General features: G+C 37.5%; 1 protein-coding gene across 4 annotated transcripts in view; it reads left to right on the top strand.

The window, feature by feature from the left end:
* LOC107756890 (unconventional myosin-Ic-like) overlaps positions 1-18,069 on the top strand; it is a 54,671-nt gene that overhangs the window by 1,522 nt on the left and 35,080 nt on the right. The window contains exon 1 of one of the 4 annotated variants that reach the window (XM_016574234.1): positions 1,714-2,076. The exons of 2 other annotated variants lie outside the window; for them this stretch is intronic. Coding sequence is in view for 1 of the 2 variants with exons in the window: in XM_016574228.1 (XP_016429714.1) it covers positions 17,561-17,578 (18 nt within the window). In the remaining variant the exon portion in view is untranslated. Of the gene's footprint in view, positions 1-1,713; positions 2,077-17,405; positions 17,579-18,069 lie in introns of those variants that run through there. One more of the 4 variants, XM_016574228.1, reaches the window with a different exon arrangement.

Here is an 18,069-nt window from a genome sequence, read left to right as displayed (position 1 = left end):
GCCGGTGCTTAATGTGGTTAATATTGTTTTGGGGCTTGGTGGTCTGAACGTTGAAGAGCACAGGGGCAGAATCGATGACTCCACCCTCTAGCTACTGCATGACACTGCACTTCACATGGATTATCAAGCGTGAGGTCACCTTGACATGTGGGGAATTTTGTTTCAGCAGTGTTTATTGATACAGCAACATGTTTAGACACAGCTTTCCATTCACAGGGCATGCGTTATCCAGTGTGTGTGGACTGAAAAAGAGATGCTCAGAATGAATGGCTGTGATTCTGTGAGTCACGTTGGCTACTTAATAACATAATCAGCTTTGGTCCAGTCAAATAAAATCTGAAATAATGGTTGATTTGACCATAATATTGTCAGTGGTAAATCTTTGTATTAGATTAAAAATATTTGTTAGTACATTTAAAGTTTACTGATTAATTTGCTTGTCATTGTACCACATTAGGGGCCTTCAACATAAAGTCTTCAGCTCCGGGGTCAGTATCAGTACTGCAGGGAGTTTGCTAATTATTACTAAAGCTCAAATACATTTTTGTAACAAATAAATAAAGTTAAATTTTGGTTAAATATTTTATTACCCTCAATCATTAAAATGCATTAAATAAAATTAAAATGTTTAAGTAGCCTATATGACTCCGCATATTAATAATGATTATTTCAATGGCTTAGCAATCTTGATAAAATGCAGTAAAACATGAATGTAAGTGCAATCATATGCTATGTTATTATAGGGATCATAACACCTAGTCCTATCATGCAAACTGTTATTATAGGCCTGATTTATAGGCCATACAGTATGTTACACCTGCTTCTTAATCCAGATTATTATAGTTAACTAAAACTAAAACTATTTAAAAAATCATTACTTGAAGTAAAAATTACATTATTTTATTTCAGCTATAGCTGCCAAGCCAACATTTCTCATTTTCATTTTAGCTTGATACTAAAATAACTAAAACTAAAACTGAATAAAACATTGGAAAAACCTATATGGACATTTAAGAAAAACTAATAAAATGACAAAACACAGCGAAATTACTAAAACTTTAATTAAAATTGAAATGAAAATGGAAAATATATATAAAAATAATATATATAGTATCTCATAGTATAGTCTCACAATCTCATAGAAATAGTATCTCAATGATTCTAAAATAACACTACAATCTATACACCAGGGGGTCATTGAAAAAGATCGAGGACCCCTTGAAATACAGTCTTTGATGGTGCTTCTGTCTCTTCTGTATTGTCAATAGAGGGCGATCAACGCTAGCGTGCTTTCGAGTAACGCCTACCTTATCTCAAACGCCACATGCAAGCCATCATACCGCAAGATTGATATATTTGTCAAAATATAGTTATTTTAAACTAAAATTACACATAAAAAATAGTCTATTTGTTCTGAATAAGCACGGATGCTAACGTATGTGAGGAAAGTAAACTGTGCTGTTATTTCTGCTTTTAAATATAAAAATGAATCTAATGAATGAAATAGGCTAGTCTTAATCAAAACGCAATGTAAATTCATTCATTTAAATGTCATATTTGTATTGTGATCAAGTGAAAGTACATGTGATCATGTTATTAGTCGTGGGATTGCTCGTGAACTTCCTGGTACAGCGGCTCTAGTGAGTGAGAGAGAGAGAGAGAGAGAGAGAGAGCGAGTGAGAGTGAGTGAGTGAGAGAGAGAGAGAGAGAGAGAGAGAGGGCGGCTGCTGGGTGGTAACGCTTCAAGCCATTACTGAGTACATGTTCCATGGCATAGTACTTACTTTAAACTAGAGCATGATAATATGTTTTTTTTTTTTTTTACACAAATCTCCAGCAGTCATTTTTACTACATTTGCTTTACTGATCTAAGCAACTGTAAAAGCGACTTTTCAGTGTCCCATTGAGGTAAATGTTCTCGTCGGTGGGATTCACACAGGAGGGAAAGGTCCAGATTACAGCTCAAATTTGAGAACAAGTTTCCCATCACTGCTGGGTTTCTCTTATGCAGTATAACAGTGAGCGACCGGTGCTTTTGGACGTTGCAGGATTTGAAATCGGCGTGCTTTGATCAAGGTAAGTGCTTGACGCGTCATTCATTTCAGTTAGAAATAGAATCAAAGCACAAAGTCAGTTTACGCTTCATGACGTTTGAGTTTTGAATTCAGACGGGCGGATTGTCAAGACAATGTTTCGTTAAGATTGGTTTCTTGCATATTTGAGTTGTCCGGTTGATGAACGAGTCAGATCTTTTCAGTTAATTTGTTGAACCACAAAACCGGACTGAACGATTCCTTCGAGCAGTTCTCTCTCGAGTCGTGAGCCGATAAGCGATGATGATAAGAGCATTTGAACCGAGGAATAAACGATGGCTACATAGCCGAAATAAAACACGAATATAAAAAAAAAATCCGGAACGCATGAATTTACAATAAATAATCACTCGTATTAAAGGAACAATAATAAAAAAAACGTGACCACGTGATTACGTCATAACGTAAAAGAATAATTTTTGAAGCGTTTTTTTTTGTAACAAACCGTTGGAAAGAACTGATTCGCGGAAAAGTGACGGACTTTCCAATTCTTTGCTCATAAGTTAGTGAGTTCCCTAAATAGACAGCATTTTAGGGCGTCATAGGCACGTGGCAGCTTACTAGAGTTAGATACACAGCAACTGTCATCTCACCTGTTACTTTACTCCATGTTATTTTTGAAAATACTACCCTGACCTGTTCAGATCTTGATTCAAATGCATGAGGGTTATACAAACAAACCCCCATCTCCAAAGCTTAAAAGTGCAAAACTATGGGCGTGCATTGAGCTCCTTTTGTTAGGGTGTGATTCGGGCGGCTTCAGACCATATTTTTTCTAGGATGGAATGACAAGGGGAGTTAAAGGAGACCAGCTGTTAATTATCTGTCATTCCAAACTAACCTCCCTCAACCCAGTTACATTAGAAATTCCACTGGGAATATACTATCAGCATCACCCTCAGAGGCCAAGCTTGTCAAATTGAGTTGAATGTGTTATTTTTACTACACTGTCAGGGTGCATATAAGAGGATGTTTCTTTCACCTGTGCTGCCAGTTGAGCAGCACAGCGCTGATGACATCTTAAGGTCGTTGGCAGGTCATGTCCTCAAGTGTCCTCACTCACATCCCCCCTTGTGTATCATTCCTTTTTCCATATGTTGCAAAACCTAAGGAATATGCGCCTGTCAAATGAAATGGATTACTTACAGTTGGAGATCTATTTTACTGTGCAACACTGACTGCATGGATGGTGTAACTAGTATAATTGACAACAATTAGAAGCTGACAGTTGCTTAGGCTTCTATAAACAGATGAATAATGCTATAACAGTCATGCTTAAGGTGTTTGTGCTGTGCGTTTTCCAAGAACAGTGTTGTCATACAGTTCTTGGAAAACAACAGTGTGTTTTTCATTTAGAATGGTAGTTTTGCAATGGTAGACATCCCTGCAAAACTGATTATATTATTTGTTCCTCCCCAAAAAAATTACTCCCTCAGGCCATCTAAGATGTAGATGAGTTTGTCTCTTTATCAGAACAGTTTTGGAGAAATTACATCTTAGCAGTACATCTTTTGCTCGCATGTGGATCTTCTGCAGTGAATGGGTGCCCTCAAAATGAGGTCTGATAAAGCATCACAATAATCCACAAGTGATATGCAAAGATTAAGCACTGTTTACAAATGAAAACAGTTATAAACAAATATGTTGGTGGATTTTGATGTGAGAGGACAACAGGCAATGAACCTTTCCCACTTGAGAAAGCGTTATTATGGATTATGGACTTTTGGCCAGAAGCGAATATCTGAAGTTAAAATGCTTTAATGATAGATTTTTTTCTTACAAACACACAGCTTTTCATTTGATGGACTGGAGTTTTGTGGATTGCTTGTAGATTATTGTGATGTTTTTATAAGCTGTTTGAACTCTCATTCTGATGGCACCCATTAACTGCAAAGGATCCATTGGTGAGCAAGTGATGTAATGATAAATTTCTCCAAATCTGTTCTGAGTACATTTGGGGTACATTTTCATTTTTGGGTGAGCTATTCCTTTAAATCAGGGTTATGCAGTGTCGACTGTGACAAAGGGAAACACTTTGGGATAGAGCACATTTTCAGAGCAGCGGGTTTCTGGTTTTTGGTCAGAGGCCGGGAGACTTTGTACTTGAGCTATTTTCCAGCTGTCCCAAGACAATTAATGGGGTCATATGATGCGATTTCATTTTTTCCTTTCTCTTTGGAGTGTTACAAGCTCTTGGTGCATAAAGAAGATCTGTAAAGTTGTAAAGACTAAAGTCTCAAATCCAAAGAGATATTCTTTATAAAAGTTAAGAGTTAGCCACGCCTACCTAAAACGGCTCGTTCGAACACGCCCCCACATATCTACCTCACTATGTGGGAAGATTTGCATAACGCCGCCCAAATGTTCACGCAAAGAAAGAAGGCGTAACTTTTATTCTCGCTGTAGTATTGTTGTTGCCGCTGCCACCATGTCCTGAAGACGCTGTGTGTTTCGTTGTGAAAGCGAAACTACTTTGTTTGGTCTTCCAAAAGAGGACGATATCCGCTTTGTCATGCCTAGAGCTGATCCGTGCTGGTCGCTGAGGGAATACATCAACTTAGTGCTGTGGATCGCCGGATCGGCTTTCACCATTTTCACCGCTCCTTCGCCGGGACCGCCGTTCTCGACCCCGCCGCCTCAGCTCACTCTTGCCCGGCTTCAGCTCACGCTGAATACTTCAGGGAATACTTCAACTTAGTGCTGTGGATCGCCGGCACATTTTATGGAAAGATTTCCGTCTCACGCTTGAGGTATTCGGCCAATCACAACGCACTGGATAGCTGGCCAATCACAGCACACCTCGCTTTTTCAGACCGATGGGTTTTGTAAAAATCGTAGAGGAGAAACAATAATGTACAGTATGTGGAAAAGAATGTGTTTTTTTAACTTTAAACCGCATAAACACATTTCATTACACCAAATACACAAAATAATGTTCTTTTTAGCAGCATCATATGACCCCTTTAAGTTTCTACGTCTGTCAGCAGTGAGCAATATAAGTGTGCCGTGTGTGTCCCACTTTTACATCATGCAAGGAAACATAGTCTGACTTTGTGTTAGACAAAAAATATTTGCTGTATCGACTGTTGAGACTTCTTGTTTAGTCTGTTTCTTTATCCTCCAATTACTCTCTGTTCATCGTGTTTATGATGATGGTGAGATTGCGGAGGAATATTTGGTTTAGAGCGGGAGGGCTGGTGACATATGTGTCAACCAGCCAGCAGTCAACGTGTCCCAGAGAGATCTCAAAGGGGATACACCTGTGTCTGAAACACTCAGAACAGGAAGTTCTCAGGGTTAACCAACCACATATACGAGTCTCTACTCTGCATTAAACTGAAGTTAAGTTCTGCACCTTTTTGAGTGTAAATTTGTTGTAGCAGACTATTCATATGAACTTAACCCTGTTTACTTTGTAATGCGTGTTGCTGGTGAACGATTCATTTTGTCTTTGTAATCTTTCATCAAAATATTCAAGCTTTTCAAGTCCCACACTGCTTTTTGTTCTCATTGAATATCCTGTTTTAGAAATGTGTCACATTACTGGGTTGCGAACGCCTTTCATGTTGGCTTTAAACATTTAGTCTTTTGCTCATCATTGCAGTCTCTTTCTTCAGTAGATAAAAGCATTCATCGTGTAGCTGTGGTTTGAAATGTTTGCATAGAGAGGAACAGAGTATGAGTGGCAGTAGCCTTGATAGCTAATTTGTTTACAGTGTGAACAGCCAAGCAGGTTTTAATCTAGTTTTTAGTGTGAGAACTGATGGAGGTGGAGGGAAGTAACAGAGGGTAAGAAAGAGACTGTGCATTTGTTAAATGTCTTGATGCCCTGTGGTGAGTCATGAGCTTGTAGGATCTGCAGTTTTTCTTAAAGGGGTCATATGATGCGATTTCAATTTTTCCTTTCTCTTTGGAGTGTTACAAGCTCTTGGTGCATAAAGAAGATCTGTAAAGTTGCAAAGACTAAAGTCTCAAATCCAAAGAGATATTCTTTATAAAAGTTAAGAGTCAGCCACGCCTACCTAAAATGGCTCGTTCTAACACGCCCCCACATGTCTACGTCACGATGTGGGAAGATTTGCATAACACCACCTAAATGTTCACGCAAAGAACAAAGGCGTAACTTTTATTCTCGAAATAATGTTCTTTTTAGCAGCATCATATGACCCCTTTAATTTAGCTGTGGCTCTTCCACTTGAAATGTTCCATTGAGGGCCCTGCCCTTGGACTCCGCTTTGCTCCATATCAGGGAAAAACTGCAAAGGCCAGACCAAAGCCTTTTATCTACAGCTTTGCTGGATGGTTCATTTGAATGGCGTTTTAAGATTCTTATTTATAATGTTCATTAAAAAGTACTATGACTGTATTATGGATCAGGTACTTTAATGTACAGTGGCCACAAAAAGTATTTAGACTCTTAAACGTTTAGGGTCAAAGTTTTTTTTTTTTATTAATACTTTTATTCAGCATTATTTGATCAAAAGTTTCAAAGAAATGCTGTTATGTTGATGTTTTCATTCAATAAAGAATCCTGAAAAATATGTATAATGGTTTTCACAAATATTAAGCAGCACTTCCATTTTCAGCATTACACAATAATAATACAAAATGTTTCTTGAGCAGCAAATCAGCATATGATTTCTGATGCGTTTTTAGCTTTACTTTTCTGATCCACTTTTAATATATATACATCTGTTCCATGTATATATATACATATATACATGTTTTAAAACCTAAACTTTATTCTGTGAGATGTATTGACTGAAAAGAGTGCATGTGCATTTTTTAAAATTAATTGCACTTGTTTTTATATTTTGTTAAATAATATAAATTGATTATACATTAAAAGTGTACAAATACTTTAAAAGTTGCCACTGTGTGTGTATCAAGATAATAAATGATTACCATATTCACGTACAGTCGTACTTTAAAACCCTGAAGCATCATGGTACTTTTGAGGCTTAAATGGACGCCTGAACTATCAAGAAATATGAGGCATATTTGCTTAGCAGAGAGTCAGTCAAACATTTTCTCTTATTTTCATAAATTGAGTGGAATGACTGTCATTTGAGATTGCAGATGTGCGTATCTGCTCGTATTACTCTTGTGCTGACTGTGTGGTTTGGCAGCTTAAAATCCTCGCTTCACTTAGTGACACATACACAGACTACTGATTAACCTGATGGTGTGAGATATTCTGTAATCCATCTGGGATCCTTTCACTCAGGTTTACGGTCTGCCACGTTTGACAAGGGCAAACACTGTGGCTGGAGTTGAGGGATTATTATAACACAAACTGTCATTACATTCCTTCTTACAGAGGTGCACTGTGAGATGAAATTACAGCGGTAATTGCATCTTTTCACCATACCCCCATGTTATTTTACATCGGGTTGTTCATACCTGTTTGCATCCATTGTGATCCCTGCTCTAGTTCTTTCCCAAACACAATGACCTTTGTGACCCTAACACAACGTAGGTAGAACCACGATGCCCTTGAAGCATGGGAACGAAAGCAATTCTGTGTTATATTGTTCATGGTACCATCCTTCACATGCTTATGTCCTCATTCTGTTAACCGCTCAGAATAAATCAAGTCTTAGAGTTGAGTAATGGTCTTTATCAAAGACCTTTGAAGTGAAAACTTTATGAGCTGCCTTCCCTTCTCACGATCACATTGAGATCTGTAAGGGTTAACCTTTAACCAGGCTCTCTCCTGCATGAAGATAAGTCATGCAATCCAGGCCAGGTGTGGCCTTGCACCCAGACCACAGAAATATGCATATTGTGCCTGAGCGTTCCAGAGATGTAGCCCATTTTTGACGACTATATTCCTCTCCTCTCATAGTGGTGGTGGTTGGAAAATCGATGATTGATCCAAAACAATGTTTGTAAAGCAATCAATGGATTTGTCCTTACACAAATGTAAATTTGTCACTATATAGTGCACTTACACTATGTACTCTGTAGTGTTGTTTCAAATAAAACAGTTTAAACTACATTGAAGCAGGTGCTGTTTTCTGGTTGAATTAATGCTTCAGAGGTGTGATGTGATACCGCTAAATTTATTGCAAAACATACTACTGCAAAAGTGTGCAAAATGTGACGCACCTTGAGAAAAAAAAATTGAGTTGGTATTTACAGTCAGTGTACATGCATGCTAGTTTTACTTAGGGAGTTAGAAGAGTCACAGTTCATAGGCTCTTGCACCCTATTATAGGGGAGCATGTTTAGGAATTTTATCGCATGTTGATGTTGTGTGTGTGAAACTCAGTCCTGGCATGTTTCAGAGCGTTCAGCATCAGCATGCCTACTACACCTCATTAAAGCACCTCATTTCCAGACATTGTTAAAAAAAAACAAATGATTTAATATGTAAGACATGCAGTTGTAAGCTGAAGGGTCTTATATATGTATATAGTTCCTTAATTGGAAAAGAATGGATGTGTGATGTCATTAGAATTTGATTTGATGTCATAGATATTGAGCACATCAAATTGTTCAGCAGTTGTTCTTAGATGCATTTAGAAATTGTTTTAGACAAATTTAACCATGTTTTAACTTTTAAATTGATATACACTAGCGTTCAAAAGTTTAGGGTCAGTAATATTCGTGAAATTAATACTTTTTTCAGCAAGGATCCTTTAAATTAATCAAAAGTGACAGTAAAGACATTCAATTGCGAATAAATGCTGTTCTTTTGAACTTTCTATTCATCAGAGAATCATGAAAAAAGTTTACACCAAAATATTAAGGCAGCGCAACTGTTTTCAACATAAATAAAAAAACACGAATTGTTTCTTGAGCACCAAATCAGCATTAGAATTATTTCTGAAGGATCATGTGATACTGAAGACTGGAGAAATCAACTTTGCAATCACAGGGATGACATTTTAAATATATTCCAAATAGAAAACAGTTAAGTTTCTAATAATATTTCATAGTATTACTATTTTTGACCAAAGAAATGTAGAGACTTCTTTCAAAAACAACTAAACACAAACTGAACAAGATGCTAAAAAGGGGTCAATTTGATGCCTGAGTACTTAGACTAAATGACTAAAATGCCCATCCCTATTATGAGTATGTCTGTATACATTCCCAATGGGTCAGCGTTAACACTGGCCTAAGGTTGTTTGTCCTTTTGCCCTTCCCTAAGGGAACTGCTGGTATTTCATAATTATGACTGTAATGTGTGGAATGAATGGGTGTGGCGACTCTGTGCATGAAACTGTCATGTCTGGTCAGCAGTTGGCCGTCGTGCCAAATGGTCTGTGCCTGAACGGTGTTTATGTGCACAGATACGTTGTGTGTTAACCTCACCCCATGACTTGCATTTGAGCCGTGCAGGATAATGAAGTGCTGTTGTCATGCTCAGTAATAGCTGCGATGTTGTAATAGGATGTTGTAATAGGCCATCTTGTCCTTTCAGTATTTTCCTTAGGGAGCAAAAGATTTTCACAATGGGATTCCAAACTGTTTGCTTCATCCTAGCTTGGGTTTCTCCTTGAAGGTTAGATTTTGATATAGTCTTTGTCTCATTACTAAATGCTCAAATGAACCCTACAGTACATTCATTATTTTTTTTTAATTTTGTTGCATTGATTGATTGATTAAAGGGGTCATATGATGTTCGCCCAGAGTGAAGATTTAGTCGCATATGCGAGTGATTTACTCGCAATGTAGAGGGTTGAATTTAAGTAAGCTGAATTAAAATTGTAAACAAATTTATACTCTAATTTCTAACTAGAAAAGCAACATTTGGCAAACTTGTAAATGTTGCTTGATGGACTTTGGCTCCAGCGGTGTAAGCAGAGTCCTTGAGAGGGTCCTTAAAATGACTGATTGTTTAAAACACGTTTCTTCGAGTGGGACAGTTTGAGGTGAGAGAAGCAACTGTAGGCCGTCGGACTCAACTGATCTACAACTGATCTTTGTGTTTTGCTAGAAACAGTCTGACTGTTGCCAATCATGGACCTCTGAAGAAGTGGAAAACAATAAAAACAGGAAGGCCTGTCATCTGTATTTTGGCAGCATCCTCAAGGATTGTTATGCAAGGATTGTTATTTATTTATTTATCATATTGGATTGTGTTGAATATTTAATGCTCATTTATCTTAGTTTTACAATTAGATAATATTATAATCTAATACTAAAGTTTGCTTGATAATCTAATAATACATTTGCTGTTTATTTAGAATTTGTTTAGACAAAATACTATATAATTTTAATAACTTAACTCTTTAATAACTTAACTCTTAACTCTTTTTGTATTTATGATTTTTTATTGGACAGTACAGTTGCCCTGAAAACAGCTTGTTGGAGGCAAGAAAAGAAAGAAATGGGGAGGAGGTGGCAGTGTCATCACTGTTCCATCCTCCATCCTCTCAGCATTGGATAGAGAGAGTAACCCTTGTGGGAACCCCCTGTCCCATGCTGAGAAGCATAACCTGCCCTTATAAGGCATTGTGGGTATTCTAAGATCTCGGAGGAGGAGACTTAAAGCCATAGCGTTGCCAACCCAGCTGCTGTATGTGAAAGCAATGGGAGATCCAGTTGGCCCTAAGCAGCGCCGCTGTGCTGTTCTTCCAGACCAGACCTGGAAAGAGCAGGGCTGCTTGGGGGTTGGGTACAGGGCTTCTGCATGAGTAGGATGATTGGAGTTCCTCTGACAAGTACAGTCTTGTCCACTTGTACCTCATTGCAACAACTCTGGTGAGAAATATTAAGGCTGGGATGAAGTAATGCTTGTCCTTTCCTCTCCTCCTCCCTCTTAACCTGTTGGCTGTGGAAGAAGTGGGCGTGCCTCTAGTGGTTCTGGTTCCCGCCTCCAAACATGTTGCTCCACCAAGTAGAGCTAGAAAGAGAGAGAAAAGTGTGATTGGTGTTGTTTTACTGGAGATTTCTTGCCTCATACATCTTTCACCTCTGTTGGAAAGCATTGATGGATTATGTTTTCATGAAAACCTAAGGGAATGACCGTTTTCGCCCTCCTATGCCAAAAATATTTTCAAATATATGATAAAAAGTATTTTGAATATATGTCATATACATATTATAAATAGTGTAAAATGTTTTTTGTATAGTGCTGTCAATCGGTTAAAAAAATTAACAAATTAATCACACATTTTTTCTGAAATTGATTGTGATTAATCCCACCTAGCATTAAAGTTTTTAAATAGCCTATACTTTTATATTGTAATAATTTCACATTCAATCTTAAAATTAATGTAGAAACTACATAAAGACAGTATATTTTTAATATTTGTTTAATGGCATCTTTTTTATGACTGAAGGCAAGTATCACTGATACCAATACTACTGATGGTTTTAGGAAATGTTTTTACTGATGCTTCTACTGCTGTTTTTTCCCCCTAAAATATTTAACCATTGACTAGCCATTCAACATTGCAGTATAATTGAGAGCTAACAATTTGAACATTTATTAGACTTTAAAAAAAATAACTTTTAATTTAAGTGAACTTAAAACAATCTTCACATAAACCCATTATAATAAATGTCATATTTAGCTTCCTGTGCCCTTCAGCAAGTAGGAAATATGCAGAAAAGAAATAAAGTTATCAAACACTAAATTCTAATTTAAATAAAGATTAATCCATAAAGCTACAAAAGTTATTGATTTCCTCTTTTTTTTTTTCTTTCTTTTGTTCTTTGATTAACAGACATCACAGCAGCTGGGTTATTAGGTTATTTTGGCTGCTTTAAGAGCTGCCGTTGCTGAGCATGACACGGGTCTTCCACGCATTGTATTTTCTCACAAATCTTTATCTTTTCTGACCCACTTCAGGTCTTAAAGTCTCTACCAATGAGCTGACGAGTTGAATCGGGTGTGTTAGATGAGGGAGACAGTGCTGGGGTGCTCCAGACCGGGACAGTTTTGAAAACCACTGAATGTCAGAGACATGTTCTTAAATGTATCTCATATAACAGATACATACACGCACAGTTTTAAGGCAGCTTTAATCACCTTTTTGGTAACTTCATGACTTAACTGACATATATGACATCGCATGCTCGTAGTTTCTTTTGCGCTTTGATATGAAATGATACAGGCTACAGTGCACGCCGCTACATTTGTGCGTGCAATTGAAGATCTGCGAGTGCTACAAGCACTATATAACGGCTAACAGGACAGGAAAAATTGTTTGGCGTGACAACATCTCATCTGACCGCAGTTCACAGTTGTTCTACTGAAGCTCCCTCGTCACATATACCTTTTCCGCACTCGTTTGACTAGCGCCTGTCGCTGAGTTAAAGATGGAGTGCGCGTCTGAAAAGACTCCTGTTTGATGTGGTCTTAAAGACATTCTGCGTCTAAATAAATGCTATTCTTGTCAAGAAAAAGAGACCGAAGCAGCAGTTGTGCAGCTCCGCCCCTGCATTAATTGCGTTAAATATTTTAACGCGTTAAACTGAAAAAATTAATCTAGTTAATCTAGTTTACGCTAGTTTTTTAATGATGTTTTGGACAATAAAAATATATTTAGATAATATATAAAACATAACATAAAATAAATCAAAATCGGCCCAAAATTTATGAGTAAATACAACTAAAACTTATTGAAAACATATATGTTTCTTTTTGGTATTTTGAAATATAGGTAAAAAAAAAAATATCTGTGTACTGTTTGCCGTTTGGGTTTGAGTGGAAAAATGTGCATCCATATAAAAAACACTGAATCCATGGGTTTTCCTAAGCATTTGAATGATTAATGTGCCATGGACTTGAGCCCGGTTTTGTGTTTTGGAAAGGGACCTTTTTTCTTTTCCAGAAAACACATAATTTTAGAGCCTCCAGGTTGTCTGGAAATGAGTAAGTCCTGTTCAGTGGAGCAAGCAGTCACTCACACCACCATGTGAGGTACTGTATGACTCAAAAAGCCCAGATGAAGAAGGGATGAGAGGAAATGAAAGAGATAAAGCAGTGAGCTTCACTCTCTCAGTCAACATACAACTTCCTTACTTGCACGTTGCCACAGTGACCTTGTTTAGTTATATCACAACATTGATTACTACATTGTAGTGTGACAGTGATGGGTTTCCCGCTCGCTCTCTCTCTCTTGCTGTCCCCAGTCCTGTGCTGACTGTTTAACACCCACATTACATTCTTCTGTTCTGACATCACACACTCTCAGCTTTCCCTCTGTTTTTTTTTCGCCTCCATCATACACCACCCTCCCTTATGTACTGCCTTTCAAATATCATGTCTCATGGGTGTCCCATAGGTCCCTTTCTTGGTTTATTTTCTCTGAATGTCTCTGCTTCCCTCTGCAGGTCTTATAAATGTGAAATTGTTCCAGTTTATTCACAAACCGGCCCTCATCTCATTCCCATCTTCCACTTCCCATGATGCTTTGGGTCTTTTCCCAGTGTCAGGCTTTTCTCACCACTCCCATTGCTCAAGGCCCTGACACATTAGTAAACAAAGACGGACTTATTGTCGTTGTGTTCTATTTTCTCTGAGACCATATTCAGAGGGACAGTCTTAAAGGGACAGTCTTTGTGTCTTTTTGATGCTTGAAAGTTCCAGTCCCCCTTGATTGTTATTGCATGAAAAAGAGCAACCAGAACATTCTTCAGAATTTCTCTTCCTGTGTTCCACTGAAGAAAGAAATTTTGGCAATTTCTGGGTGAACTATCCCTTTAAGTCATGAACAAATACAAAAAGTGAAAGGAGGAACACAAAAAAGCAAACAACAGCCTTCTAGAGGTGAAAAGTTCATTTAGTTGTCAACTAGAACAGAGAGGAAGTATGTTTTAAATGCTAACTCTACTATTTAAACCCAACAAGAAGAGGGTTTTAAAGTTCATTCATTACACTCTCCTTTTCTTAACCTTAACACTGGCCAGTGGATTCATTTTGTTGAAGAATTACACACCAGTCAAAGTTCATAGCTTTGATCTTTGGTCCCTCTGAACCGTCCTCTGCCCAGCACAACAGTTTCTACAAATAGACCTGTCCTGGTGTGAGAGTATAAATAGGCCTGTGACAGAGTAGGCGGAGAGAAGGAGGGAGGGGCAGAAAGAGAGAACGAGAGAAGTGGAGGAGATGGGAACGGATTGACTAAGTACAATAACCAAACATTTTCATAAGTCTCATTACACATAATTAGAATTAAAATGCCTTTCGCCCACATGATTAAGTCCTTTCCAGGATCCAATTTCAAATAAATGATGTGGACAGACGATTGTGGTCGAGAACAAAAGGGAATGAAAATGGATTTGTTTATGCTCAGACTTCCCATGAATATGTATACTTAAAAAATTTACATTATTAAATGTTGTCCCAGTGTTCCAATCTTGAAATGTTTTAGTATACAATTAGCACACTGTTTGCATACTATCCATCCTGCATCTGCAAGATTAGAATTTGTGCATCTTGGATAATAGTATCATCCTTAAATAGGTGGCAGGTGATCTATCCTACTATTTCAGATGGATTTTTGAAGTGTGCATCCATGCAAGCTTTAATTGCTTTATTGCCCCTTGTACAGCAGTTTTTAAGTTATTGTTAAGTAATAATGAATTTTGCTAGATACCAATGTTTACATAAAAATGTAAACCTTTTGTGGTATTAGGACGCATTTTCCTGATGGGGTATGTCTAGCATTTTTTAAAAAGGAAATTAATACTTTTATTCAGCAAAGATGCATTAAAATGTAATTCCATTTTAAAATGTTAAATCAGAAAAGTTATTTTAAATTGTAATATTTCACAATAGTACTGTTTTTTTAAATTATGAATAAACATAAAAGACATTCAAAAACATTCAAAAACATCCTCAAACTTCTGATGTATCTCCTTTCCCCTAACCAGCAAACTATATACTTTCAGTGCATATTGGACTGGAAAAATACAAATTGGGATGCTGCAAGTGAGAAAATTCTGCATGTGAAGGAATTTATTCTGTAGATTGAGTAATAAAGAGAGAGGAAGTGAAGGGCAGGGGCTCTGAAAGTGGCTAATATAAGTATAAATGGGGTGAGAGCACAACAGGCATGCAGGGAAAAAAGCCAGAGTTTCTATTACTGATTTCCCACGGATGTCATTTGACCACTTTAAGGAATAGAACGCCCCACATAACAAACACAACCTCAGAGTGTTTGTTTCTTGGCCAGAAGGCCATGTGAGGATGTGCGGGTCCTGTTCTTCCAGTGACCTGAAGGGTGACTCTGAGTCCACAGAGTCTGACTGTTGTAAGCCTCTTTAACCTGTCTGTGTTTAACACAATGGATGATGCTTTGGAATAATTATAAGGAATAACTATTCATGTTTAAAACCTGTATGACTTTCTTTAATCTTAACACAAAAGAAGATATTTTACAGAATGTCCAAGCAGCTGTTTCTCATATAAAAACATGTATTCAAGAGACTGAATAATTGAATGAATAAATAAACGAGGAAATGTGAGTGACAAAACAAATATACTGCACAAAATAAATAAGTGCATAAATAAATAAATAAATGATCCAGTAGGAAAATTATATTTATTAAGGACTCATACATGTATTTATTGATTAAAAATGTATTCATTGAAATTAATAATGATAAAAAAATATTATATTTATTAATTCTTTAATTCATTATAATTTCTTTCAATTTCATTCATAATTATTCATTCATCCATTCATTATTGCAGTTTTGATCCTCCATATGCTTTTGTTGTATGGATGAAACGGCATGAACATACTTCAGAATTCTCTTTTGTTTCACGTGGGAAGTAAAAACTTCTATATTTTTCATTTTAAAAATCAACTATTTTTTTAAGGTCTGTCTATCTCTAACAGGAGAGCTTTTTACTATCATAATTGGCTCAGTTCTAAGTACAGTAGGTGGAGCACTAACAAATTGCCTTATTACCCGATGGCAGTAAGACAGCTTTTGAAAGATGGATCAAAGTGACCCTGATCAAACAACGGGATGATTTAGAAACCGCTGTTTATTTATCTGGTTTCTTAGACAACCATTGTGATCCATTGACTGTAGCCGCTTGTCATAAATTCATAACGTTTTTACTAGTACACCCATACTGATAGAAAGGTGTGCACAATGAGCAGAATGCAAGCAAAGTTATAATGGCCGGTGACATACGTGTGACTTCTTACACCCTAAACCTGTAATGTCAGTGTTCCCATAGAGAAAGAGAGAGCAGCTCACACCGTCTGGAAAATATTACTCCGATTCCAGCAGGCGGGGTCTCTGATTATGTAGGCATAAGTGGGAAAGGGAGGTAGCAAGAATGAGAGATTGATAGGACACGAAAGAACGGAGGAGGATTTATGCGACTCACACGGTTTGAAGTGCTGCACGCCTATATTTTGCAACTTATATTAAATCCAGAACATTTCTCTAAGCTTCTCTGTGCACAATTACGTCATTTGGAGTGTCCAGTGGAGGGCGCTGCTCTGTTTATAGGCAGTAGTAGTGACCTTGGTTAAGGTTTTACCTGATCTATACAAGTGTGTGTGGACTGAACAGGTGGTGTGTTGTGCTCTTACTGGGTGGAGAGGAGAAAATGGGGTGTGTCTTCATACATTAACCCTTTGTCATACACTCGAAAGACTCCGAAGTGCTGATGCACAACCATTTTTTCAGAGCCTCTTGGTGATTATTTGCAGAGAGCTTTCATAAGACTTTCTCAGCTGTATAAATATTGCAGTTTTTTCTCAGTTTTATCGTTCTTTCTATCGGTTCTATCTGTTTCTGTATCTGTTAATCAAACAGAAACTACAGTCATAAATCAACCATATTTTAAGGTGATACACCTGTGGCATCAGGTTATAACTCGAGTAACTGAGCCAAGTTTAAGCGCATCAATCTTACCTCCTTGACCGATCCCTATCTGAAATCTGCCTCAAATCTGCTTTAGCATGCACTGGGGCAGCAGGAAAAGAGGAGGAAAATTCACTTGGCATAATCACTTGCTACATTTCATCCAAAATGCAAGTTACAGAGCTTTCCAGAGTTCCCAATCCCAATTCACTGCTTCCTTGAGTCTGTTAGCACAAGACGGGCTGTTCATATGCTTTTTCTTACATTTTTTGTTTGTAATATTTTCTAAAAGAGGCACAGGCTGGTTTTTAAGGACAGGCACATGCAGGGCTACTACAGGAGGGCTGGAAAGTTTTAGCTTTCGCTGTAAATCCTATTGCAGGAGGACAGAGCAAACGAGTCGAGGGGGGCAGAGAGGGGGAGTGTGTCACTTTTCAGAAGGACTGACTCGTGCCTCCGCAGGCAGCAAGGGGGGAGAGAGGGAGTGAGAAAGAGAGTGAGAAGCAGGAAAGGAGAGGAAAGTTAAAGCTGAAGAAATGGCAGCTGGGACGCTCCCACACATGGTGCAGAAGAAGTTGAAATAACAAACTCGGCACGCTTTCTTAAACAAGAGAGTGTTTTGGAAATACTTCTAATTCATATACTTACAGCAACAAGCTGGGAAGATTGGGAAGATGAAGTATCGAGGCATGGTAAGAACCACAGCATGCTTCATACTAAACAAAAGCAGCTGGGAGATTTCTGCAATGTCAGTCAGGGTCTTATGAAAGTGAAATATGTGGTTCTGGTCCAAAGTCGTCAATTTATTTTGTGTTTAGATTATGTAATGATTTGCTAGCACAACTGGAATGCAAGTATCACAGGGAGTGATAGAGCTGGTATGGCAGGCATTCACAAAATGGATTTTATAATATATAATACAGATAACTAGAGTAGAGTGGTCATTATAATTATATTGTGCGTTTAGATAAATACATGTGATATAGTAAATATAATAATTCACTATATATAATCTGTGTGTGTGTGTGTGTGTATATCTGTGTCTATATATATATATATATATATATATATATATATTTAAATAGCTTTTAGTCTTTATTCTGTCTATATACACATCCTATATACACTATACAGTATCTACTGTATATACACATATACTTTTATTGTCAAGGCTGCATTACAT

This window comes from Sinocyclocheilus rhinocerous, unplaced genomic scaffold (assembly GCF_001515625.1).
Source record: "Sinocyclocheilus rhinocerous isolate Xijiao unplaced genomic scaffold, SAMN03320098_v1.1 scaffold1152, whole genome shotgun sequence".
Taxonomy (NCBI): Eukaryota; Metazoa; Chordata; class Actinopteri; order Cypriniformes; family Cyprinidae; genus Sinocyclocheilus; species Sinocyclocheilus rhinocerous.
The sequence above is the reverse complement of the archived record's forward strand: the minus strand, read 5'-3'. Positions and strand labels throughout refer to the sequence as shown.